General features: G+C 44.5%; 1 protein-coding gene across 3 annotated transcripts in view; it reads left to right on the top strand.

The window, feature by feature from the left end:
- The window catches only part of MORC2 (MORC family CW-type zinc finger 2), a 322,812-nt gene that overhangs the window by 171,138 nt on the left and 123,963 nt on the right, over positions 1–27,711 (top strand). For all 3 annotated transcript variants that reach the window (XM_086943169.1, XM_086943168.1, XM_086943171.1), the window contains exons 17-18: positions 4,037–4,142; positions 23,940–24,072. In XM_086943169.1, the coding sequence (XP_086799295.1) occupies positions 4,037–4,142; positions 23,940–24,072 (239 nt within the window). The remainder of the gene's footprint in view (positions 1–4,036; positions 4,143–23,939; positions 24,073–27,711) is intronic.

Genomic DNA, 27,711 nt, shown 5'->3' with positions numbered 1-27,711 from the left:
TCGTTACTTTTTTTCTTACTCGGTGTTGGATCCTGTGATCCAGCATTCGTGCTTCTCCTGTAAACAATTGAAAGAATGCATTCAAGTTATACATGCGATATTTAAGGAATATTTGTAGTTTTTGAAAATCGACACTTAGAAACTTTTCTGTTGAAAACCAGACAATGGATTCCTATGGAAGGAAATTCAATTACTGATAAGAATGGTTAAAATTACTTTTCAGGGTCAGTGCTGGGCTAAAAGATGCAGCACTGGGTTCTCTCCTGATAACAGGTGAGTAAATCGGAATTCGTGGTTCAGCTGATTTTAGATGAATATTTTAAAGTTCCAAAACTCCACAATTAGAAGAATTTCCAAGTGAAACCAGTCAATGTTACCCTATGGAAGAAAAGTGAGTTATCAGCTTTTGGGTAAGTACTAGACTGGCAGAGTTAATGTTCTGGGCATAGAGTTGGGGGTCTCCCAGGGTCAGGTGGAGACAGTTGATACACCCTCAGCAGCACAGGGGCAGCCGGGTGCAGAGAGAGTTAGTCCCAGTGATAGCCTATGGGGGCAGGGGGCCTTCGGTTGGTGGCTGCTCATGGCAAATAGGGAAGTCGATTAGGACCAAGGTTGCACTGCCAGGCACACTCTGGCAGCTGGGTGCAGGGTGCTTCTGAGCCGTCGGGGGCTCAGTGTTATTCAATGGAGAACTTGGAAGATGAACAAAGGCTGCAGGCTCGGGGACGGAGATTCTTCAGGAGCGACCAACACTTCGAGGGGTAAGTTGAGAACTGGGAGGAAATGTAGGCACACCGGAGTTGGACACAGGGGACTGTGGGGCGCCGGGTGCAGGGGTGTCTTTTGACGTCGGGAAATCTGGCACACACCCCTTACTGACGTAGGGTTTCCCGCCAGTCTTCCTGCCACAGTGGGGGTCGGAACTGGTGGTGGCAAGTTGCTGAGTACAGCAAGTGGCCTGGAGAAGCTCACAAGAACGGCAGGCCTTTGAAGCTTACCCCTGCCCATCCTGGGGGAGGAGACCTAGCACCTCGCATAGGATGTGCATTGTTGCAGGTCCAGGAGAGCGGGAGGTTCTCCACCCAGGGGTCCAGCAACATGTCTGCTGTGTGGCAGCCTAGGCAGCGTCTCAGTCCAGACGTGGATTGTAGGTTAGGTTTTCAGGGAGGGGGGCATCTCTAAGATGCCCTCTGGTGCATTTTACATTAAATCCCACACTGGCATCAGTGCGGGTTTAATGTGCTGAGAAGTTTGATACCAAACTTTGTCAGTCTTCAGTGTAGCCATTATGGTCCTGTGGAGTTCGCAATGACTACCTCCCAGTACCATATACTCTTAATGACATCACTGCACTTACAGTGCCCAGGAATGGCCCTGGGTACTGTAGGGGCACAGGGCTCATGCACCTGTGCCCACACTGCTGGCATAGGGCACCCAGCTAGAGGGGTGACTGAGGTATGCCAGGGAAGTGGGTTCTGTGGGCATGGCACACAGGGATGTGTGCCATGTCGACTCTGTTTAGTTCTGTACTGAGACACTCAGCCTGCAAAGGCAGTGTGTGGGAGTCAGGGTACAGGGCCCCTAAGGGTGGCACAATAAGTGCTGCAGCCCTTAGGGGTCTACTCTGGTCACCATGCCCTGGGTACCTAGGGTACCATTTACTAGGGACTGACAGGTGGCCAGAGATGCCAATTGGGTTTTGGTTTCAACACAGTTTTAGGGAAGGAACACAGGCCCTGGGCACCTGGTTGGCAGGAGCCCTGGGCACACTCAGTCAAAGCACATTAGCAGTTCAACAAAAAGTAGGGGCATACCAATGCAAGAAAGATGGCACTTTCTCACAGCCTCTAGCCTACACTTCAGTGAGACTGACTCTGAGGCTGCTGGGCCTCATGACCTCCTGCATCCTACTTCTAACATATGCTAGATTTGCAGTGTAACCTGAAGTCCCATTGGGCGCAGCATCTGGGCAATCTCTTTGATCTGGTCCAGTATCGCAGGGAACTGGAAAAGATTTGTAGGGGTGGCTGACAAACTGAGATTGGGTCAGCGGCGACCGTTCCTTCCTCAACCAAAGCTGATGGTAGTAACAGATGCTTCACTCCTGGGTTGGGTTGGGTTGGCCATCTGGGAGAGGTGAGTAGCTGAGGGCTCTGGGTGGAGCCTCGGCTCCACATCAGCCTGTTAGGAGTTAAGAGTTAGTCGCTTGACATTGAAAGCTTATCTTGGAAAAAAAGAGTGAAGAGACAAATGCCATGGACTCCTCTCTACAAAAAAACAACTAACCATAAAACAATAAAAAGTTCAGCGATAGGACTTCAGTTTCAACTTTTTAACTCCGTGTCAGGTGCTGGCGAACCTCCAGAACTGGGATAAAAGCACTTGCTGGTGTTCTGTGTTTCCTGCTGCAAAGCAGTGCCCTTTCGGAAAATCCACTCGACCCATTGTAAATGTTTTTTCAAGAGCCTACTGAAAGCCACAGAAATTCACTTTCATATTTGACCTCCTGTATATTAGTTTCCATGTTTTTTTTTTTGTATTAATTCTGGAATTGTTTGCCTTGTTGTTCTTTGTACAAACTGTACAATTGTTTGCCTTTCTTCTTTTATACTCATGTATTTTAAAATTCCCAAAAGCCCTTGGGTTGCAACATGGTCCTTTAGGTTACATTTGTAACTGTTCAAGAGAAATATTCACCAGGGATGCCTTCCGGTGCTTTGCATCAGTGCAATGATTTGTGTTGCACTGATTTCACACTAGCGTTAGATTCAACAAGTGTGTATGTTGTGTCCACAGCCACTTTATGTAAACATATGCGAAGGCGCAAATAAAACCACTTTTGAATCCCTCATGCACCTTATGTTGTAGGACTAGGATTTTCCTAGGAGTTCTTTTAAGTTATATTGCACAACCACTCACCAAGATAAAACTTAAAAAATAAATGATATATATTAACTACATAGGCAAAGCCTAATGCATTTACCAGTGCTGGTTTCTGGCAGTGTTTTTTAACCGATTGGTAACAAAAGGAAATACCCCCCAAAAAAAGAGGTGGTCCTTTAGGTTACATTTGTAACTGTTCAAGAGAAATATTCACCAGGGATGCCTTCCGGTGCTTTGCATCAGTGCAATGATTTGTGTTGCACTGATTTCACACTAGCGTTAGATTCAACAAGTGTGTATGTTGTGTCCACAGCCACTTTATGTAAACATATGCGAAGGCGCAAATAAAACCACTTTTGAATCCCTCATGCACCTTATGTTGTAGGACTAGGATTTTCCTAGGAGTTCTTTTAAGTTATATTGCACAACCACTCACCAAGATAAAACTTAAAAAATAAATGATATATATTAACTACATAGGCAAAGCCTAATGCATTTACCAGTGCTGGTTTCTGGCAGTGTTTTTTAACCGATTGGTAACAAAAGGAAATACCCCCCAAAAAAAGAGGTATTCAGCTGTTTCGAGCTGGTTAACGCTATGTGTACTGGAATGGAATTAAAAAGGAGCAGGTTAGAATTTCCTATTGACTTGTTTTTGTCTAGGAAAAAAGGCAACACCATTCAGACAAATAATTACAGGAAAGAATGTTAATCCAGCATAGATGCACTGCTCTAGAATACAGGAATGGTGATAGTCTGATTGATATATTAAACTACCTTCAGTAGAAAAGACAGGTGAGTTCTCATTACTTGAATGGAAAACTGTTATAGTGCTCAACAGCTGATAGAGCTTGCAAGCAGGGCAGGCAGCAACTGGGAAGGCCATTTTCCATGATAGATGCTGCATTCGAATTTTGCAGATGGGTTTGAAGATAGTGCTCATTAATTATGAAAACACTTAGTTTAACCCTCATGGAGGTGAAGTTGTTTTTATTGGTGTAAAAACGTATGACTCTGGCCCTTTGTACTGGCCTACCATTTTTTTTAAATATTGGGTTTACCTTATCCGTACTTTAAAGAAGTGTGGGTCTCTTATGTATGTGTTTTTTCTTGTTGGGTTATTGTCTTTTTGTATTTATTTTTGTTCTATTAGATTTGTGTCTAAAGTGGCGGACATTGCCCTTTCAGTTGAGCTCCGTAGAGCGAGATTACCCAGATAGCTGGGTGTGTACAATGAATCCTGATCCTGAACAAGATAGGTAAGTGTCTGTTAATGTTCTAGTAAGCATTATAGAGCCATGCTGCTTGCTTGCTCAGACTTTTGCTTCTACATTGCTGATTGCTTGTCTGGTCCCACTTGCTAGTGAATTTCATTTGTGTGGTGTCACACACAAATAATGTGCTCTCAGTCATATTCTGATTTAAACCTCAACAGTTGTTGAATAAGTCTAGTAATTTGCTTGCTCAGATCTAACAGGTAATTTAGTCTCATAGCCTCTTTCTCTGTCCAATCTAAACACTTTATTGTATATCTCTAATTACTAACATGAAGTCTTATGATTGTGTTGATGCAGTTGCTGTACTTTTAATCCCTCCTAATTTCCTCATAAGTGCTTGCATTGACTTGATTGAGTGCATGTATATACTGATTGAGCTTTGCTTTCAGTGCTCTTGTATTGTTATTTATAAATCGCTTACAACAGCTTTGTGGGACACTGACGCATTTACTTACATGGGTAGGTCGCTACAACGTGTACGATGAGTTGTTTTTTTGATCCTATGTGAAAAGTGTTCCCATGTTGTACATAACCACGGAGGTGTAGTCATTGTGTTATGGGACACAGTCCTTAACAGTGTGACAGCTGAAAGTTGAAATAGAGGCATGCAGTTTATGGTTTTCAGTAAGCTAGCAGCTTTGAGCAACTCAGATGACCCCTTTATGACATTTCTTGTGCGCTTAGTCCACTTCGCTGGTTATCGAATTGTTTTGTCCCTTCTGAAATATTTTGTTTAAGATTTACTGTTCTGAGCAGGCATAGGTTGGACGGAGAGATTTGGAAGAACTATTGGATGAACTTTGTTAATATTGTCCCATGTATGAATGTTGTGAGATGTCAAGAAGTGATCATAGTATGCTGGGACCTAATGTGGTGGACTAAAGACCCTCGTTCTCCTGCACCATGTGGCAGCTCTCTTATTCTATGCCTATTAACTTGGTGGTTTAATGTTGTGTATTGGTACCCTACTGTGTGATCGACTTGACCAATAGCAGTTCTCTGTCTTACGTGAATGTAAAAGCATCAAGCCGTATACAGAAATTATTATGCAGCCTATCTGAACTACAGTCAACTGATCAACTGCTGAGTGTTCTGATATTCGTATTAGTGAGGACCAGAAGGGTTATATAGTGTGTTTGGAATTGCATTTAAAAATAATTTACTACTCATAACAAGGCACTGACAAGCTTTATGCCGAACATCAAGCAGCTCAGAAACCCAAGGTTACTGTTTTTTTCAGTGGTTGTTATTGTTTATTGGGAGTAGTCTGGTACTCCCAAATCTCTTTATGGCAGAATCAATTGATGGGAGTTATGTGTGATGGCTAGTGGGAAAAGGCATATGTAAATGGTTGCCATTATTAATAGATCAGGCAAATATGCAATGTGCTCAGAGAGAGGAGGCTTTCAGAAGATGGAAAAAATGAGAGGTTCATTTGAAAGAAAAGAAGAAACAATTAGGATTTTTTAAGTCCAAGTCAATTTTCATGGGAATTAAGAGGAGGCTTTTTCAATGTTGCTTGCAATCTAAGGACAGCAAACTGTCAAAAAAGCAACATTATTTGCATGTTGAGAGGAGGCTATATTGTTTTCTTTTGATAATTACTATGGTCTGGTTAACAGTCTATCTCCTGAGAGCAAATGGGTAGAACATTTGATCAGCTCAAGGGCAGGAAACATAAACTAATGGCTGTACCCCCGTATACAAGAACATATTGAAAGATAGATTGTGGTTGTGTTCAAATGCAGCTGTAACCTCATGATCTTAACAATGTGAGAGAGTATATAGGGTAAATCATGCATACAATGAATAGAAGATTCTACTGATGATGGAGCAGATCTCTTCTGATGTTCACAGTAAAGTTTGGCTCAGTGTATTAATTACAAATGTGATGTGTAATCCATTTTGAATTCCAGTGGTTGTGGCATGGCGTGAAATAGGGGAGAACAGCTCCCCCTGCCTATGGAAGTGCATTGCCTGCATCCCAGTGGTTGGACAGTGGAGACAGAAACAGCAATGTGAGGGCGATGTAGACAAAGTTAATTTTAGCAATTCCCTGTGCCTTGTTATCAAGAAGTAACTGAATAGTTATTGAGCACTGCTGTTTGGTGGCTGGTAGGATACAGGGGTGGAACACCTGTTTTTGTTCAAGGTAAGGTAATGTATTGTTCATAATTGCTGATTTAGAAAGGTTGATGGCAGCCACATAGAAAGATCTCACACTTGTCCACCTATTGCGGGTACTCGTCATCCGCCCCAGTGCTAAATGATTTGAGAAGCATCACTTTTCACAAAGGTAGGGAGTTGAGAAGGGTGCACACACGCACGCACGCACACGCACACACACACACACACACACACACACACACACACACACACACACACACACACACACACACACACACACACACTGCATGAATCAAATGTGTTTATTATTATACAGTTCACAAGTGCGTAACATATGCACTTTAGTAGGATGTACAGCAGGGTCAGTCCTGCGGGGGCGTCGCGCAGGGGTCAACTTTTAGGGCAGGGGGGGCGTAGTTTTTAGAAGGGTTGGGTCCGTTTTTAGGACAAAGGGCATGGAAAACCTATACTACGAATATGCATATAATATTCATGCTTTTACTACTAAAATTGTTGTAAAGGCATCCGTGGTAAAGGCATGTTCGTGGTAAAGGTTATGCGTTGTAAAGGCATTCACGTTGTAACACATGCGTAGTAAAGGCATGCTTTGCAACGGAATGCGTTATAATGTTGTATAACCACGGTATTATAATCCATGGGTTGCACATAGTTCTCGGCAATAGGCACTCATCTCTTTGAGCTACCTTGCAGGCTTTAAGAAGATATTTCTGGCAAGTACTCATTCAGCTAAGTGGATTTTTGTATAGAAATCTCTGAGTTGCTCTAAGAGCGTGCTGAGGGGGTCGATGAGGTGGGATTCAACAGAGAAGAAGCACCTTTAAAATATTGTGCGTAGAACTTTATTTTGTATCGTCGGAGCCCTTATGTAAAAATGTAAGAGCAGTAGAGGAATGAGTCCCAAACCCAGATGAGAATGTACCAGCCCACGAGTCTCCCTCCAATCCCAACCTGAATTAAGATCTCCTGCGCATTCTGTTCATGGTAGGCTGATCTCCCTCCCTCTCTGGACCCATGCCACATTGAAGTAACCCTATTTCAGAGATCCTCAGCTCCCCTGCAGTGGGTATGTAGTTATAATGTGGTGCTGGAGTTCTGTTCTCGGAGATGAAAAGAAAACTCCTCGATACTTTAGCCTCTAAGCGTCTGGAACCCCTTCTCACAAAGCATTTCCTAGAATTCTGTGTTGGGGCTTTGGCACAATGCCCTTGTGCTCAACACACCACAAAGTCTGATAATCTAAAGCAACATTTCCTACCATAACGTATAACTACCCATTGTAACACAGCGCACTATAACAACACAGCATAATGTACCATAGAGAACATAACAAAACATTGGAACATGTTAAATCCTCTTACATTTTCATAATACAGCATTGGAGCACAACATAACCTGCCCTAGGAGAACCTAAAGCAGTCTAGAAGATCAGAACATAACACAACATATGGAAGCATACCATAACTCAGCATAACATTTCATAGCATACCATGACACACATCAAGAAATAGGTCAACACAATATCGCTGTCTAACATAACATTAGTATGAAGTCATCATAATTTAGCACAGCATTGCATATCACAACAACATTTAGTATAACTTATTACAGAGCACGAAAATTATGTGATAAAATTATATGGAAAATTCTAACCCCGAGAACACTGTTTATAGAAGTGACACAAGTACCCTTATCTCTGAAAGAAACATGCCTTAGCCAAATATGACTATTTATTTGCCTCCCCCCCCCAGTTAATAATTTAATTGGTAAAGCATTGATGAGAAATAAGAACGGTCAATACAAAGAGGAAGGGAGAGATTTGGTAAGGAGATACATGCAAACTTCAATGTAGCTAGGAATGAAAAAAAATCATATATAAAAAATGTAGCAAATGGGTTCTGCCCATTAATCCCGATCGATTTTTCACTTTTGAGTACCCGTTTTGTAGGTCTTGCCTAGGCAGCGCTTGCACTGTCTCTTCGAGTCATGCTGTGTCTGGATATGATCTAGAAAAAATCCCCAGCTTTTCCATTGATTTCCTGTTGCCGTCCTTTGGAAATGCTATCTTTTCTTTGGTGAATATACTTAGTAGTCCCTCCTTTTGGAATTTTGTATCCTCCCATGAGAACTGCCCCTCTTACATGTGTTCTTACTGTTCATGTTATGTATACTTAGAGAAAACTCATTTTTTTTGTTGGCCTGCCTCTTTGCTAGCTAACTATTTTGTTTATTTGTGCAATGAAACTTCTGTTTATTTGCAGTCCCTTTCTGATAGATACATCTGCCATGTGGATTCCTCACCTTGTGAATATCCCCCTTGCGTCAGCAACGTTCGGAAAATTCTTCGTAGCACGCCGGCGTGGACGACGTCATAGGAGCACGGCTTCGCGCGCGACTCCGTCTGACGTCACCGACTCCACATAAGGCCCACGTCGGCGTGATTACGTCAGTTCCCTTTTTTCCGCGTCGTCGACGCTAACGGTTTCTGGGATCTTCTGCGATACTTTTGTATCTATTCGCTGTTTAGCTGTTATTGTTTCTCTGTCGGATTTCGCTTCATCGCCGGAGATGTCGTCGAGGAAGACAGGTTTCAAACAGTGTGGTTCCTGCTCCCGGATGATGTCGATCACCGATCCGCATCCCGACTGTCTATGGTGTCTTGGTTCGGGACACGATGTCAAGAACTGTCGTTCCTGTGACAAGATGAACCCCAAAGCCTTGCGTGAGCGGGAGGCGAAGCTTCTGCTCGCTAAGGTGAAGGAAAGGGAAGCCGGAAGGTCTTCGAGGTCAGTGTCCAGGCGCTCGAAGTCGAGACAACGGTCGCGGTCGAAGTCAAGGTCGGCTTCGAGGGCGAAGTCGAGGTCGGCTTCGAAGGCCAAGTCGAGGTCGAGAGAGAGATCAAGGTCCAGAGGGAGGTCGAGGTCCGGTTCCAAGTCGGCCTCGGGCCATGCTTCGGGCTCCTCGAGAAAGAAGCATAAGAGGAGTAAACATCACTCCAGACACCACTCTGGCAAGGAGTCTTCGGATTCGAGGAAGAAGTCGAGAAAACATCATAAGGACTTCGTGTCTCCTTCTCCAGCTCAATCTCACGTTGGTTCTCCAGTTCATGAGCCGGAACCGGATCTGGAGTCGCACCATTCATCGGTGCATGAAGAAGAGGTTCCTCGAGCACCGACTCCGGTTGTGGAGCCTGAAGAACAAGAGGGCCAGGGTGCGCCTTTGCCGGATCAGCCTCCTTCGGAGCGGCCGTTGGGTTCGTACCCACCCTTTCCAGGTCCAGGTCAGGATCCCTCGCAGTTTTTAAACGCCATGTTTGGTGTTTACTCGAGGGCGATGTACCCCGCTGGTGCGCCTATGGGTCCCATGGGTCCTTTGTCTTTCAATTTGGGTGTGCCCCAGGCTTATGCCCCGGCCCCCTTTATGCCGTTTATGCCGACGCCTTGCACTCCTTGGCTCGGTACGGCGCCGCCGAGGTCGTCGACTTCGCATGCGGCTTCGCCGACTCCGGATCGGCCTCGGGTGGATTCGGATCGTGGCACTTCCCGTCCTCCGGCTCCTCGCTCGACGTCGGCTCCGGCGCCGTCGGAGTCGTTACCGGATCCATCGACTTCGGTCCGTCTGGAGTGGTCGAGGCGCAGGGCACAACGCCTCTTGGAGGAGAAGGAGTTTGTGGACTCCGAGGTTGAGGAAGGAGAGTTGCATGAGGGGGATTGTTTTGAGGACCTTCAGGATGCAAGTGGCTTGGAACTTTCTCCTGAATGGGGTTTGCCAACCGTTTCTGACACACCATCTAAGGACTTGGCACCCTATCATGTCGTCATAAAGAAGGCTGCAGAGTTGCTAGGCTTGACTTTGCCCACAGCTGAATACAAGCCTAACATCCTTACGGAAGTGTTGCATTCGCCCTCTTCAATTGTGGAGCCTACGCTTCCTTTTACGGATGCATTGACTGAACCGATAAAGGAGGTCTGGAAGAGGCCTTTATCTGCTCCTGCAGTTTCCAGGTCAGTGGCAAGGCGTTACAGGGTGGCTCCTGATGACCCTGAATTTCTTTCCACGCATCCTGCACCGGAGAGTCTGGTAGTGCAGGCCGCCTGTTCCAGCAGGGCTGCGGGTTCTTTCCCTCAGGTGCCAGCAGACAAGGACTCAAAAAAACTGGACCAGTCTGCTAAAAAGATTTTCTCCTCGGGTAGCATGGCCTTGAAGTCCACCAATGCTACTTGCCTCTTGGGGAGATACGTTCACGCGTTGATGGACTCTGTCAAACAGCTTTCTGCTAAGCTTCCAGAGGACGATAAGAAGAATTTTAACGAGGTGGTCGCTGATACTCAGGCTGCAGCTCGTATGGTTATACAGAGTGGTATGGACACGGCGGACTCTGTTGCCAGAATTATGGGCTCCACTGTGGCTACAAGAAGGGCCGCATGGCTTAAGTCTTCCGATTTTTCTTCTGACGTTCAGTCTACTCTGTTGGACTTACCGTTTGATGGGACAGGTCTCTTTGGGAAGAAGGCTGACGTAGCTCTGGAGAGATTCAAAGACAGTCGGGCTACGGCGAAGTCTTTGGGCCTTCAGACGAGGGGCTCTGCGACTAGAAAGTATAGGGGTTTTGGCAGACCCAATTTTCGTCCCTACAATCAAGGACAGCAGCAGCAGCAGCAGCAGCGCCAGAATCCTCTGTATAAATCCTACAGAGGAAAGCAAAGGGGCCGTGGTCGTGGGCGCCAGGTCTCCTCCTCCTCCTCCTCTTCCTCTAATAGCCAACCCCCTCCCCCTGCAGCAAAGCAGCCCTAGATCCGCCATTCTGGATCATGTGGCTCCGGTGGGGGGTCGGCTTACTCATTTTCTACGGGATTGGGAATCGGTTACATCGGATCTTTGGGTTCTCAATCTCGTAGAAAATGGGTATGCACTTCCTTTCCAGGAGTTCCCTCCCAATTACCCTCCTTGCCAGGGTTTTTGTTCGGAGGACCACCTTGTTCGCTTGCAGGAAGAAGTCCTGGCTTTGTTCAAGAAAGGTGCGATAGAGGTGGTTCCAGAGCAGGAGAGGGGTCAGGGGTGCTACTCCCGGTATTTCCTGATCCCCAAGAAGGATGGCAGGTTACGTCCAATCCTGGACCTCAGGATTTTGAATCTCTATCTCAAGCAGGAGAAATTCAAAATGCTCACTCTTGCGCAGGTTCTTCAAGCGCTGTTGGAAGAAGACTGGATGGTGTCGATCGACTTGCAGGATGCGTATTTTCACATCCCGATCCTGAAGTCGCACAGGAAGTATCTCCGTTTTACGGTGGGATCGCAACACTACCAGTTTGCGGTCCTTCCGTTTGGTCTTACTACTGCGCCTCGAGTTTTCACCAAGGTGATGGCAGTGGTGGCTGCACATCTCAGGAGGTCGGGGATACCTGTATTCCCGTATCTGGACGACTGGCTGATCAAAGCGGAGTCGCCCGAGAAGGTGCTTCATCACCTGCAAGAAACATCGCAGCTGTTGTTCAGGTTGGGTTTCTCAATAAATGTGCCCAAATCTCACCTGGTGCCCTCCCAGCGCAACCTGTTCATAGGTGCGGTACTGGACACTACTGTATGTCGTGCATTCCCTCCTCCGCAAAGGATTCGCGACATACAGGAAATGATTCCTTTATTTCACAATGGAGCGGTTGTTCCGGTCCTGAAGGTCCTTCGCCTGCTCGGTCTGATGGCTTCTTGCATTCTCCTGGTCAACCATGCACGCTGGCACATGAGGGCACTCCAGTGGTGCCTCCGCAGGCAGTGGTATCAACACAACGGAGATCTCTGGGAGTCAGTGAAGATCTCCAGAGAAACTGCGGCGGATCTGTCTTGGTGGGGTGTGGAAGGCAATCTGTCTCAAGGAAAGCCTTTTCAGCTTCCTCCATCGTTGGCCACGGTGATAACGGATGCATCCACTCTAGGGTGGGGTGCGCATCTGGGGGATCTGGAGGTCAAGGGTCTTTGGTCTCCAGAAGAAAGGTTGTTTCACATCAACCTTCTAGAGTTGCGGGCGATACGTTTGGCGCTCAAGGCCTTCCTCCCTTCCCTTCGCGGTCAGTCGATCCAAGTCCTGACGGACAACACGACCGCGATGTGGTACATCAACAAGCAGGGAGGAGTGGGATCGCAGTGTCTCTGCAGAGAGGCTCTGCGTCTCTGGTCCTGCTTTCAGGACCACCAGATTTGTCTGATGGCAAATCATCTGGCCGGAGTTCTGAACGTACGTGCGGACAGTCTTAGCCGGCAGTTCTCTGCCGACCACGAGTGGAGGCTTCACCCGGAGGTTGTTCGTTACGTCTTTCAGATGTGGGGGACTCCTCGGGTGGACCTGTTTGCCACTTGCGAGAATGCTCACTGCCCGTCATTCTGCAGTCTCCAGTATCCAATGCAAGGAGCATTGGGGGACGCGTTTCAGTTGAGCTGGAGAGGTCAGCTCCTTTACGCGTTTCCTCCCATACCCTTGATTCCTCGGGTTCTGAGGAAGATTCGCCAAGACCGGGCCCAAGTCATTTTGGTCGCCCCGGATTGGCCAAGAAGGGTGTGGTACACAGATCTTCTCCACCTCTCCTCTCACCCGCCGCTCCGTCTCCCTCTCAGGGCAGACCTCCTCTCTCAGATGGAGGGGCAGGTTCTACACCCCCACCTCCTGACATTACACCTTCATGCATGGAGATTGAACGGGGCAATCTGAACTCTTTCTCTCTCCCTAACGATGTGGTGGATGTCATACTTTCTGCCAGGCGTGACTCCACCAAGTCCATTTATTCGTATAGGTGGAATAAGTTTGTGTCTTGGTGTAGGGAGAGGGATGTTGACCCGTTAAAGGCTCATTTGTCTGATATTTTGTTGTTTGCTCTTTCTCTGGCACGGCAGGGGTTTGCTGTTGCCACTGTCAAGGGTTACCTTTCGGCTTTATCGGCATTCCTCTGCTTGCCGGATCAGCCCTCTCTTTTTAAGTCACCTGTGGTTTTAAGATTTTTGAAGGGGCTCACTAACAAGTTCCCTCCTTCTCCCTTTATTGTTCCTCATTGGGACTTGAATCTTGTGTTAACCTATCTGATGGGTTCGCCGTTTGAACCCTTACACAAGTGTCCAATGAGGCTTCTTTCTTTTAAGACGGTCTTCTTAGTTGCAATTACCTCGGCAAGGAGGGTAAGTGAGCTTCAGGCTCTTAGTTCCAAACCCCCGTTTTTGTCCATCCATGCTGAAAGAATGGTTCTTAGGACCAGGGCTGCTTTTCTGCCTAAGGTGGTTACTCCCTTCCACCTAGGTCAATCCATTACCCTTCCTACCTTTTATCCTCCCCCACACCCTTCCAAGGAGGAGGAGAGGCTTCATCGCCTGGACCCGAAGAGAGCGGTTAGCTTTTATCTTGATAGGACTAAAGACTATCGAATAGACTATCAGCTCTTCGTGGGTTTTGCTGGCTGCAAGAAGGGCAGAGCGGTGCACAAGCGCACACTTTCCAGATGGATTATCCTGTGCATCAAGATTTGCTACTCTCTGGCGGGTAAGGACCCTCCTGAGGGTATTAGAGCTCATTCAACTAGAGCAAAGTCTGCTACTTCTGCATTGTCTAGGGGTGTTCCTGTTGAGGACGTTTGCAGGGCCGCGACTTGGGCTTCCCTCCACACTTTTGCAAAGCACTACTGCTTGGATGCTGAGGTGAGGAGGGACGGCCACTTCGCGCGCTCTGTTCTCCAAGATTTCCTGGTGTAGCAGAGTGGACACCCTCCTCCGGGAGTGGGGACTGCTGTGGGACTCTATTCACAAGGTGAGGAATCCACACGGCAGATGTATCTATCAGAAGAACAAGTTACTTACCTTCGGTAACGCTTTTTCTGGTAGATACAATATCTGCCTGTGGATTCCTCACTGACCCACCCGCCTCCCCGTTGTCCACTCTGCTATACCTGGTGTTATGTGCAAATGTAATTATGATTTTATCTGATTTTGTATAGTTTTGCACTTTGAATGCATTTGTTTTGCATGTACTGTGTACATTGTGTATATATATATATATGTACTTGTTGGTCCGTCCGGGTGCCTCGAAGGCACGGAAAAAAGGGCGGAACTGACGTCATCACGCCGACGTGGGCCTTATGTGGAGTCGGTGACGTCAGACGGAGTCGCGCGCGAAGCCGTGCTCCTATGACGTCGTCCACGCCGGCGTGCTACGAAGAATTTTCCGAACGTTGCTGACGCAAGGGGGATATTCACAAGGTGAGGAATCCACAGGCAGATATTGTATCTACCAGAAAAAGCGTTACCGAAGGTAAGTAACTTGTTCTTATCGCCTGTACCTCCCCCTCACCCCTACCACAACACTGCTTCCCATGCTTCATGCCCCTTAATTTCTCCCTGCCTCCCCCTCACTCCATCCACTGCCCCCAGATCGCTGCATTGAATTCTTATGTTATTTTACATTAAGTGCTTTCATTTATAGGCATTGGGAAAATTAAGCAATCAGGATGTTGAGCTGATAGCAAACGTGAACACAGATCCCCAGGTCACCAGTCAGCAGCTCTCACCACTGCACCATATCTTTTGCCTAGCCATGTTACAGGGTGCGGTACCATATGTGTCCAAAAAGCCGCAAGGTACACCTAGTGACAGCTTTCAGTACTGCAACCTCACAACACTGCTTGATTTAAAATGGTATCAGAACTGCCATTTTCACTCCCAGTCCTATGGCACCTCTGCAGGTGTACCACAGAAAAAGTATACACAGCGAATTACTTTATTATATTAAGGTTGGGAGCGCATATCTATTTTATAGGTAAACAAGTATTTTTGTTGTTGCTATTTTGGCTTCTATTGGTCCATATTTATTTCTCCTTATTTATTTTTGGTGACTCAAAAATGAAGTTGCACATATAATATTTTCAGGGTTGTTAGCTGATAAGCACATACTCATAGGGCAATTTGTATGTGTATACAGTATTCTATGTAGTAGCAACACACCCACCACATTGTAGTATTTGCTCATGCACACAATAGCAGATATTCAGGCTTCATTAGGAAATAATCACATCTTTTACACTCCCTGTGTTGTCAGTAGGTACAAGTATTGATCTGGGTTCAGGATTGACACAATGAAGAGATGCACGTAATATGGTCTAATTTCTGTCATTTTACATTTAAAAATCAATACAGACCGGGTACTGCATTCTTTTCATTTGTATGTCTGTGTAAAAGACAGTGAGAATTGAAAACTGGGAGCCTTATTTGTGATGTAGATGGATCCATAGATAAATGCTCTTTTTTTATGTAGAGAAGGGTATACATCTCAGTTTCTGTTTTGAAGATATAACTCAGACTGGGAACTTTGGCCCACTGAACCAACAACCTTCTTAGAAATAATTGGTTTTGTAGGCCTTCAAAGCAAGAGAGTGGGTTCAAGTTTACCCAACAGTTTGCAGATTTTATATAAATAATATGCAAATTAAGTTCCAATGTCAGTTATGCAACCGTTGGCTTTTTACTTCAGGGTCTGCCATAATAACCAATGGGCATTTTTCCTTCCTGCTGTCCCAGTCGAGCTCTGCCTCCTCTGTTCTCGGTTTACGCTCACCCAGGGGTGAAATCTGCTTCGCAGAGTCCAGAAAATAAATGTTGTTCACAGTACCCGGCCCACGCTGTAAAACCTACTTCCTTCCACGCTATAAGGGACCGCCAGGGATGGACTCGGAATGGAACCCAATTACAAATGCAGTCCTGGGATCTTTTTTTTCTCACAGAAAGGCCCAACATGCTTTGGAAACATAGATTCCAACCAGTACATGTTACGAAACTGGCTAACTCCACTCACAGGCCAAGGCCTCAGACAGTAGTTTATCCACTAAGTTATGGTCAGGCTTCTCATGGGGACCTCGGGCAACTAGGGCGGACTAGGCAGTATCCTATATTTATACTGTTATTTATCAATGGTTTCCCATGGCCACAATACTGTTGTACTTCAGCCAGTAATCAAGTTACTTCATTTTGGCACTTGACTGCCCAAAGGTTTTTAAAGTTTATTTAAATGTATTTTGGTTAAAGACTGTCCATAACCATTAAAACACACACATACAAATATACAGACAAAAATAAAAATACAAAATCAACAACAAAATAAAATTTTAAGTTAAAATTCATTCTTATCGGCTTTCCTTCAAAGAAGTATAAAAAAGGATAACTCTGTCCACTTTTATTGCTCACCATTATTTAAAAAAGTGATTTTTTTCATATACCTTGGGAGTAGATAATATTTTAAGAAACAGAAAAGCTGCTATGCACCTAGTAAAGTCCTCCTGTGTTAACAGAGGCACAAGGTGTGTCATACAGAATATATTTTAAAAAAATCACAAAAAACCATAAAGTGTATCCTTTAATGTTCTTAACTATTATCACTAGGGGGCATAGGATGCAGTACTATGTGTGGCCAAAAGAGGTCCCAAGCACACCTAGTGAAAGCCTGTGGTACTGCACCCTCACAACACTGCTTGATTTAACGTGGAGACGGAACTGCCATTTTCACTCCCAGCCCCACAGCACCTTTGCAGGTGTACTACACAAAAAAGAGAACAGAGTTCTTTATTTTATTAAGTTGGAGAGGGCATATCCATTGCATGGGTAAAAAACATTGGAATTTATAATGCCAATAGCTCCAACTCAAACAAATGCGAGACTGTGAGTGGACCTTGTAACTTGAGTGTCACTCACAGTAAATGGACTTAGAGTGCGAAGTTCCAGTGTCTGCCTTTTAAGATTCAACCACTGCTGTCCACTGGAGTAAGAGGCTCTAGGCTGGTTACACGTGTGTGCAGGCTGCGCATGGGAGGCTACATTGTTGTGTATCCTGGTATCTGTGCACAGGAGACCTTTCGCAGAAGGGACCCTTCAATAATTGGCACTAACTGATGGTAATCTTTTATAATGCTAGTGGGCATTTAAGGTCCTTTGTTTGCAGGAGACCTGGATTACTAATGCCATGCATCTGGAGGGTTATAAGACCTACTTCTTTCCCGCCATCCCTTCAGTATCAGGGAGAGCCAAAGGAGGTCTAGTAACGTTTATATCAAACCTCCTAGAATTCAAAGAAATAATTCCTCAAAAACTCGAGTCAAATCTCCAAATAATCATTTTTGGTTTGACCAAATATGAAATCTATCTTTTGGTTAATTTTTACAACAATTTACATAATTCTCAGTTTATTTCCGTATTAAAAGAGATCTGCTCCATCTTGATTGATTTTAAATATAAGAATACCAAAAATGTCAAAATAATATGGGGCAGTGATTTTAATATATCACCGTGTGGGTATAATGATGATTCTGCGCGTATCAAGAGAGAGAGAGAGAGCGGACTAAAAAGCTAGTCCGTGTCCCCGCGGGATTATATGTATTATCAAAGAAGACTAGCTCAGTATGACCATTAGTGTCTAGACTCTGATTAGTTTTGTCATGGGCACCTTGTTGGTGAGATCAGGAAGCCCTCACCCACCAACCTAGTTGGTGGCATGCTTCATTATCGGGCCCACCCAGTAACACCTAATGTGTCCCGGGTGTGCTACGACGCCTGATTACAGCGGAGCTGGTATGTTACTGAGAGTGCAGTGTGGGGTGTTAAGTGAAGTGTCAGTTAAAACGGCTTGGCGAGGGTCCCAGTACCCGAGGGTTAATCAAATTTTAATAACTGGGCCGCCGTCAGCGGTTAAAATAAGGCTTGGGGATGTTAGGGTGGCGAGTTACTACCCCCTACATCCATCAGTTGGTCGACATGTTTCAGCCAGTGCCTTAGAATTAATCTGGCTTTCCTCAGGACCTATTAAAAAATAGTGTTGGTGCAAGTTAAAAAATGATTGGGGAGTGTAATCCAGACTGTGTTACACTCACTAAGGTGGTGAGAGGGTGATTCCCTTCTCATGTATACGCTGAGATTTAGCAGTCCTACCGAAGTACGAGGACGGCGCAACAGGTACAAGGCAGGCTCTGACCAGAAAGGCTGGTCACTCCCTTACCGCTTCACTCCAGGAAGAATTGGCTGCTAAATCTCAGTGTATACATGAGAAGGGAATCCCCCTCTCACACTTAGAGAAACACCTTAGTGAGTGTAACACATAGTCTGGATTACACTCCCCAATCCTTTTTTAACTTGCACTAACACTATTTTTTAATAGGTGTAGGGGGGTAGTAACATTAGGTGTTACTGGGTGGGCCCGATGATGAAGCATGCCACCAACTAGGTTGGTGGGTGAGGGCTTCATGAACTCACCAACAAGGTGCCCATAATAATGATTCTACCTGTGGTTTGATAGATGAGAACAGGGACCACTTAACACATCCCACACACAATAATCGGGAACTGTCTGAATGAAACGTTATTTCTATTGGAACTTACTTACTGGGTGGGCCCGATGATGAAGCATGCCACCAACTAGGTTGGTGGGTGAAGGCTTCATGAACTCACCAACAAGGTGCCACTAATAATGATTCTACCTGCGGTTTGATAGATGAGAACGGAGACCACTTAACACATTTCCCACACACAATAATCGGGAACTGTCTGAATGAAACGTTATTTCTATTGGAACTTACTATGGCCAACGACTTAGTGATACCTCAAGTCCCGTTGACTCCGAGCTTCAATGGCAGGGGAGCTAGTACCACAATAGATTTTATTTTTGTATCAAGAAATGCAGCGTCCCGCATTCTTAATTTTTAAGCTCATGCTAACGCTACCAGCGACCATTGTCCAATTAGTGTCACATTATGTAATCCTAGTTTACAAAGCAGGGGTGATCGGTATAGAATACTCCAACAAGAAAACTTGGCCCTATATAGACCAAACGGATACTCGCTCAATTGGGCTAAAATTGATCCATTAGGGTTAATAACGACGGTGGTAAAAAAGTCCCTTAAAGCAATAGAGATCTGCTTGGATAATTCTTCTTCACATCAAGAGATTCTATCTAACTTTGAGGTCATAACAAGAGTAATAAAAGACGCTCTGACTATACAAAAGAAAAAAAAAATTTAAGGGCTGGTTCAAAAGAAATTGCACAAAGGCATACTCCGCTTTAAAACTCTCCCTACATAAATCAGTAAGGGATAAAAAAGAAATAGCATTTTGTAGAAAAACGTATAAAAACACAATAAAAGCTGGGAAAATCGAACTAAAAAATTAGGTTTGGGAATTAATACAAAAAAGATGCACTGAAAAAGATAGTGCTGCTTTTTGGAAAATTGTTAAATCCTCATTTTTATCTGAAGACAGGGAACTTCCCAAGATAGAAGTAGCCATAGATGAATCTCTATGGGTTGATCCTTTTGCCCAAATATTTGGAATACATTATATTACGTTAGGAGATAAAGATAGGGCAACCCCAGATCCCTATCCCACACCTTTCCCCATTACCCTTGATATTACATTGCTGGAAGTAGAGCGAGCTTTAAAGGCCAGTAAAGGGGGCAAGGCTCCAGGTCCCGATGGGGTGCCTGTGGATCTTTTTAAGTTTAACATGGACCTTTGGACTCCAATTCTTGAAAAGGTCCTGGAAGCATCCTGCGCAGTGGGCCTCATTGATTCATGGTCCAAATCTATTCTGGCGCCAATATTCAAAAAAGATCGTCAGTGCCCAGCTTGTTTTCGCCCCATATCCCTGTTAGACTCCTTGGGTAAGGTAGCGGTCCGGATCATCCTTGACCGCTTAAATCAATGGTCAGAAGACAATAACATTCTGTCCGACCTTCAATTCGGCTTCAGAGAAGGCTTGGGCACAACAGAACAAGCCCTTAATTTAACTCTACTGATGGCCAAATATAAAAATGCAAAGGGGGGTAGTTTTTATATGGTTTACGTAGACTTGTCAGCAGCTTTTGACTGCGTAAACCATTCTAAACTGTGGAAGGTGTTGGCTGATCTGGGAATAGACCCCGCCCTATTAAACTTTCTCCGAGAATTGTATTTGAATGCCTTGGCTAGAGTCAGATTTGGAACAGGAGGTGAACTCACGACCCCCCTTAGAGTGGAGAAAGGGGTACGGCAGGGATGTGTCCTAGCGCCCTTTCTTTTTTCACTTTACACGAACGGGCTAAAACAGGCAATGTTAAAAGGCTGCCAGGACCTACCCAGCATCAAAAAGCAACCAATCCCCGCTCTACTCTATGCGGATGACGCCAAGATCATTGCACGAACCCCCTTAGAACTCCAACGAGCCATTAATAAATAATGTTGTTTTATGGCTAACCTAGACCTCAAAGTTAACATTAACCCCTTTGATGCTTGTAACGGAACGGTTCCGTCACGAGCGCCGGTTGGGCTGTGCTTATGACGGAATCGTTCCGTCACGGCCACGCCCGTTATTTAGAACCTTCAGCACAGCACGAAAAATTTGTGCAGCGCTGAAGGTGTTAAAAAAAACTTTTGAGGTGTCCTCTGAGTCAAGAAAGAAGAAAATGCAGAGTATTTATATAGAACATACTAAGTTGGAAACCACCACCGCATACCCCTACCTGGGAATTATAATTGATGACAAGTCCTCCTGGAGACAGGCAATAGAGGCCAGGAAACTCATGTTTATTAGGACCACAATGGCATTGGTTAACTTCGCACACAGGCTTGGTAAAAAACCTCCAGTAGAAATGATCCAAATTTACCAAGCCATATGTGTTAGTGTGGCGATGTATGGGGCAGGGGTGTGGGGTCATGGTAGAGTGGATGCTCTCCAAAAGATAGAGAATAGCTTTTTGAGGTTCCTCCTATCGGTTCTGCGCTGAACCTCTAGTTTCAGCTGCCATACGGAACTGGGCATGCCGTACATTACAGACCTGGTGAAACTCCAACCTATTCTTTTATGGTATCGCATCTGGACATCCTCTAAATTAGTAGTTAACAGGGAGCTTTTGAGCGACTGTCTCTCTCTTGAAAACTCGGACAAAATAGCCTGGCTCCTGTATGTTAAAAACTTTTTGTCCGATTTAGGTTTGATTAGATACTATCAAGTCAAAAAAAAGAAGAAAGCTTGCTTTATACATACATATTGTCCTGAAGAAGGTGGCATAGAGAAACACATACGCCACAGAAACGCGTTGACGCATCATTGAATGTTACATCCAAAGAACCACACGGGTGTCGCCCTTGATGAAATAACCTATAGACACCTGTTTAAAGAGATACATTTTGAGTTCTATATGGAGTAACCAACTAGAGATGCTCTTTATTGGTTTGCACTACATTTGGTCGCTAGCTTTCATATTCAGATCTATGTACACAGTTGTATCTTTTACTTGTATAGTTAGTCTTTTTAATTTGAAGATCGTGCTAAAATGATTGGTCAATAGGACTTTTTAAATGGTTTTGTATATACAAATTGTTTTATAAATGTTGTAGAACATACTATTATTGATTTTATTAAAGACCCATGGTATTTTTCATATTTAGTTACGTTGTTATTGATGTCACTTGTCTACCTTTGAGGAATTGAACCCGTTATGAATGGATGCATGATATAGCCGAGTGTGAGTTATTGGTTAGGGTAACCTTCCACCATCAACACTGATTGGTGGGGATCTTAACAGTCCCAGGAGAAATCCTTTTTTATTTACTTACCAGTGGTGCCCCTTCTCTTGGGTTTGGGGTCACTCCCATTTGATTTTCTCTTGATTAGATACTATTACAATCCACTAATAATAGCTGAGATTCCCAGGAAAAAATTTAAGAAATTATGTTTGGTTCATATGGAGGAACTCAGACTGACTATGGAGTCATCTAAAAGCTCAACACAACATATTCTATCAGTACAAACAACCCTTACCATGCAACCATACTTGACTTTTAAACTGAACCGACACAATAGGTTTGTGCTCACTCGACTGAGAATGAACACATTCCACCGCCTGATCACATTTCCCAAGGTTAATGATTGGTCACATTTGTTATCATTATGCCACTGTGATGCAGTCTACACTTCATGTAGTCTTGTTCTGTAGATTCTATCAAGAACCAAGAAAACAGTGGGTAATACCAATACTAAAGACCATGGGTTTGCGACAATGCCGTCCGGCCTTTTTGGCAATTTTATACCTAGAAACAGAGTGTTACGCAAAGAATATGACTAGATTCTTGAAACTTTGCCTAAGACACAGGCCGGATCTAGAACAGAGCACTGAAGCACTTATGATATAATTAATTTTTAAGATGTTTTTCTGTATTTTAATGGAATTTCACGCTCTACATATTTTGAGTTTCTATTGTACCATTTTCAGGCTGGTGTGCGTAGCAATTTTAAATACGAATTATGTTTTTGTATATCTTTTTAATGAAGGTAAAATGCACTTGTTTCGGTATTTTAAAAAGTATTCTTTTGAAAAAATGAACTTGTATGGGTTTTTTTATAATTCAAAACCGAATAAAGAAATTTTGACTTGAGTGGGCATTTATAGTGTAGGTCTGTAGTGGTTACTGAGGGTCTGTGGTCCTCATCTAAATTACACATTCTGGGGTGAAGCTACACCAAAGTACAGTGCGTAGGCCTACTGGGACCAGAGAGGTATCACTCTTAAGATAAACATGCATCCCGTTTGTGGATTCTCAGTCCCTTTCATTATATCTATACTCCTTGTGGCACTTTAAGAATTGTCATAATTCCCTGCTCGGTTCATTAGCCTTTGTCTCCCCTACAGGGCCGGTTTAATTACTCTGCTTTCTGCAGTCTTTGCAATTCTAATATGTTGTCATTCTAGTGCATCCTTAATTATCATTTCATGCAGCTCGGGTTGTTCCACAGAGCCGCAATACCTTTGGCCAAGAACCTTTCTCTTCCTCACCGAGACCCTTTATTTCCTGGCATCTGCCTTTTTGCTCCCAGCTCTATGCTGGTTTACTCCCTGGTGTAGAATCAATTGCTCACCTATTAATACTCCATTGCTCCCAGGCCTAGGCCCACTCACTTAATTGCCAAACTTTACTTTATCACTCACCTGCTTTTTCCTCAGTCACTCACCTGTTTTGCTCAAGTTCCATTTTGCCTTCAGTTGGGACCACTGAAATTGTGTGCAGTGGAGTACCAAATGGTGCTGCCAGGTTAACTCAATTATGCAGCCAGAAAAGGTAAATTATACTGCATAATGTGGCACATTTAGTTATTAGTTCAGTATTTTGGCATTTCTACACACATCTATAGTGTCTAGCCAACTGTATAATCTTTGTAGTAAAGGTTTAGCTCCTGAATATAGTAATCAACAAATAAATGGTGACCAGTTAACATTTACAAATGGCCTACCACTGCACATTACCATGTGCATTGCTTTTTTACTATATGCCTGAAGTAGAAAAATGCTTTATTTGACTGAAATCTCCAAATTATGTGGCAGATGGTAGGTTTTGTTGCAAACGCAGTCGAATCATAATTACGTGGAAAACACCGGAAAATTACATCATTTCAATGGCGCCGTCTATAGTCACATGCTCACCTGTCGCCAGCATCATACTCTTTTAGTCTGATCATCCACTCAGATGTTTTTTTGCATTTTGCTCCTGTAGCCTCCCATCTGATCATTCACCTCTTTAAATTGTGTTTTTTCTTAACATTTTCTTAATCTTGAAGTATACTTTGATTTTGTGCGATTTCTCTCACTGGTATAGGTGTGCGGCACCGGAGCAGAAGCAGAAAGTTCCTACTGGTGTCTTGAAGAAAGACATTGTATCTCCAGAGGAGAAGAAGAAGCAGCTGAGTGAAAAAATTAAACAGCAGCAAGATAAGCTGGATGCCTTACAGGTGCGCCTTTGAAGTGTGAATACATTGACCTGATTGCCAATTTGACAGTAAATGTATTAGTTAGTACATGAAGAAGCCATGAAGCGGAGTTCTCTTTATGGACATGGAGGCATTGTAGGTACATAAGCAGTGAGTAAATTGTGTGGCTCTTTATGGAGTAGATCAAGAAGCACCACTGGTGTGTCTTCTGTATGCAGGGTACTAAGACAGAAAATAGGCATGCGCACAAAATAAAAGTCGCCCCCTACTAGTTCGCAAATTAAGGCAGTTTTAAACTTGTGAAGACATGCTGTATAAGTGTTTTGCAAGGTATGGAACACTGCATGGATTTGAACATGCTACACGTAAGGAACATTGGATTAATATAGATTTGGAAGCTCAACACCTGGTTCTGTTTTAGATTTGTAAATCAACTATGTTATCGGTAGCAAGGAAATTCCACGGGTTGGTGTCCTTTATATGGAAACCGAGCATGCCAATTGTGCCAAATATAGTAACTACAAATCTTCTCATTCTTTCTGCCATTAGTTTCTCTTAAAGCTTGATGGAGAGGAGATTGTCAGTGCAGGGTTTAAGCTGAATGGCTGCTGTTAGGCTGCGCAGGGTGGTCCTGAAGCCATGTTTTCACTGCCACTGTAGAGAATGCCACAATAGGGGCTGCACAGTAGTGGATGCCACAATAGGAGCTACAGACCACAAGTGGTGTTTAACTATCCATGCCTTCTGTACCATATATTTTGGCCTTACAGGAAAGTTTTAAATGAGAAAATCAAGTTTTACGCTAATTGGGACATGTTTTTGGGGTTACAACACATACAATGAGCACTGGATAGCAGTATCCTACTGTTGGAGTTCATGATTATTAGCAGGCAATTTCCAAAACAATAATGACAAACTGCTGTGACTAGCTAAAAGTGGTCACTTTGCAACACTGACTATATAGTCTAAGAACACTTTAAACATGATTTTGAGTGTCAGATTATTTGTAGCCATGCATTTTGTTGTTATCTTTTTTTTTAACCGTGCTAACAGTAGATTGCCTTTAGTAGTTCATGGCCTCTTCCCTCTTAATGCTATCTGGAGATGGGCTCTGTACATCCAACTACTGAACCGTATCTGTTGGTTGTACGTATAAATTCTTGATACCAGTTGAGGGTCACCATTGGCATCTATTCATCCAGGACCGTGTACTGCAGCCTTTGGTCAGCATGTCCTCTATAGTTTAGGAAGATGCTGTATGAGGACATGCTGACTGATGGCTGCCGTACACGGCCCCCGAGGAATACAAGCCAATGGTGACTCTGACCTAGTATCAAGAATTTATACGCACAACTAACAGACATGGTTCTCTAGTTTGATATTGTCCCAAGATTTTATGTAGGAGAATTGTCTGAGTCATACTGCAGTGTGTTTTGAACACTGTAGTACATGTCAGAAGACAACGCATGATTTCTTTGCCCTGAGGAAACCTATAAGCTTTGGTTGTGCACAACTGTAATGCTTACAGAAGATTTTGAATAAAGAGTCAAAGACGCAACGGAAGGACCTTTTTGCATGTTTATCCCTGACTTTCTGCCCCCATTTTGACTACTGGGTACTAGTGTAATGGCTGTGCGTCACTTGGCATAGCCTAACTTGTTAAGCCTAGTATATGGTACTAGGGGTACCCAAGGCCTGTAAGTTAGTGTCCCCCAGGGACTACCTCACTTTTTGTATCACCCTGAGTAGGACAAGGTAAAAGGTCTCTTAACCTTCCACTGAAGATTGGAAGGGCAGTTTAAAACTGCTAACTCAACTTTTCTATTCAAGGTAATGGCAAAGTCAAGACCTACCTTTTTAATGTTAGTAAGTCACTCATATGCAGGCCTAACTAGCCCTAAGACAGGGTGCTGTATATTGAAATGTCGAACATGTACGTTTGCATGTTCCAGCAGTGAAAACCCTAAAATGTACTGTTCGAGGCATGTGAGCTGTAGATCACATCCTTTGCAAACTCCACTCCTCCCATCTAGTGCTGAGTCCGATGTTTGCAGTTTGTTTTTCTTTGGAGAAGTCTTTTCCAGTCACGAGGTAGGTGACTCCTCCTTTCGGTGATAGTGCGCATGGGCATAGACTCCATTGTTAGATTGTTTTTTTCTGCCATCGGGGTCGGACGTGAATTGCTGTGCTCCGGTTCGACACAGTTTCTTCGGTTTACCTCGGTGTGCAAGACACTCACCCTCTACATTATTTTTTTTGCGTTTGCCATTCTCCCCGTATCATACTTACTTCTAAAAAACCCTCTTCCGATCGGAAACCTCGTGAAAGGCCGTCTGGTCTACCCACATCGGTCCGCATCGCAGTCGATGTAATGGACTCCATTCAAATTCTGCCCTCTGCCACGCGAAGTTACCATGCACTAACTCACATGAAGTGTGCAACCTGTGCTTGTCTCTGGAGCACAGAGAACAGGACTACGACGCGTGCAAGGCTTTCTGCTCCAAGAAAACGCTTTGTGACCGGCGGGCTCTAAGTTGTGACATGCAAGCCAACACCAAAGTTGCATTCCGGTCCTTTTCAGAGAGCATTTGGAACAAGAACCCGGAGACACCTTGGGAGCCGAGGAAGAACAGCATCCCATCTCCGCCTACGGCTCCGAGGAGGATCACGAAATCCAGCAAGGGCAGCGTACCGTGAGTACAGACCCTCCCTTGCCCAAAGTCCACCTCGGTCCAAGAAGAAGGCTCCAGTCCAACCCCCGCCAGCGGGCCACGGTTGGCAAAGAGAACATGTTTCAGACGGTCTGAATGTTTCATATGGCACCGAAACACACCCAAAAGCCCTCCGGCTCTGACCCGAGCTGCCCCAAAACGGGCTGCGATCGAAAACCTTCTGGATCGAAGCCAGGTTCTGGCCCGCCCCCTTCAATGCCGAAAACACCTTTGCATCTGAAATAATCCGAATCCAAAACCTTGGCAAAAAAACATCGGCACCAAAACAACCCGACCTGCCGATTCCATCTCAAGACAACATTTCGATGCTTCCCCTACCAAACCGGATCTGATACAGAGACAATTGTACATCCATCCAACTACTGCACATATCACCACAAAAGTGACCCTTAAAAGGAAACCTGACACAGAGGAGACCTACAACATTCCTTTAAAGAGGAAAAATGTCGGACTAATTCTTCTCCTCCTCCCCTTTCATCTCCATCTTCTCCTCAGCCTCAATGTTTAATAATTTCACCTGAGCACTCGCCACCTGAAGATCCGGATAGTGAACATGAGGATGGGACTGAGGACAATGCACCAGAACACCCAGACCCATGAGCAGATTATTGTACTGACTTTCCCACATGAAATGATCCTGACCTGTACCCTACCAAGCCCTCTGCACTAGACGACAGTGTAGGTTACATAGAACTGCTGGGTAGAGCTGCCAACTACCATTGTATACAGCTTCACAAAGAATCCCTTGAAGAGGATTTTCTTTTTGAAACCCTTAGCAGCACACAAAAGTCATCGCACACACTTGCCATGCTCAAGGGTATGATCACGCACGTTGATGACATATTTAATGACCCCGTCAGGGCCTGTATCCTTACACCTAGGGTAGATAAAAAGTACAAGTCAGGACCATTTGACCCAGCGCACATAA

The sequence above is a fragment of the Lissotriton vulgaris genome, chromosome 11, assembly GCF_964263255.1.
Source record: "Lissotriton vulgaris chromosome 11, aLisVul1.2, whole genome shotgun sequence".
In the NCBI taxonomy this organism is placed as follows: Eukaryota; Metazoa; Chordata; class Amphibia; order Caudata; family Salamandridae; genus Lissotriton; species Lissotriton vulgaris.
This window is presented reverse-complemented; position numbering and strand designations above follow the sequence as displayed.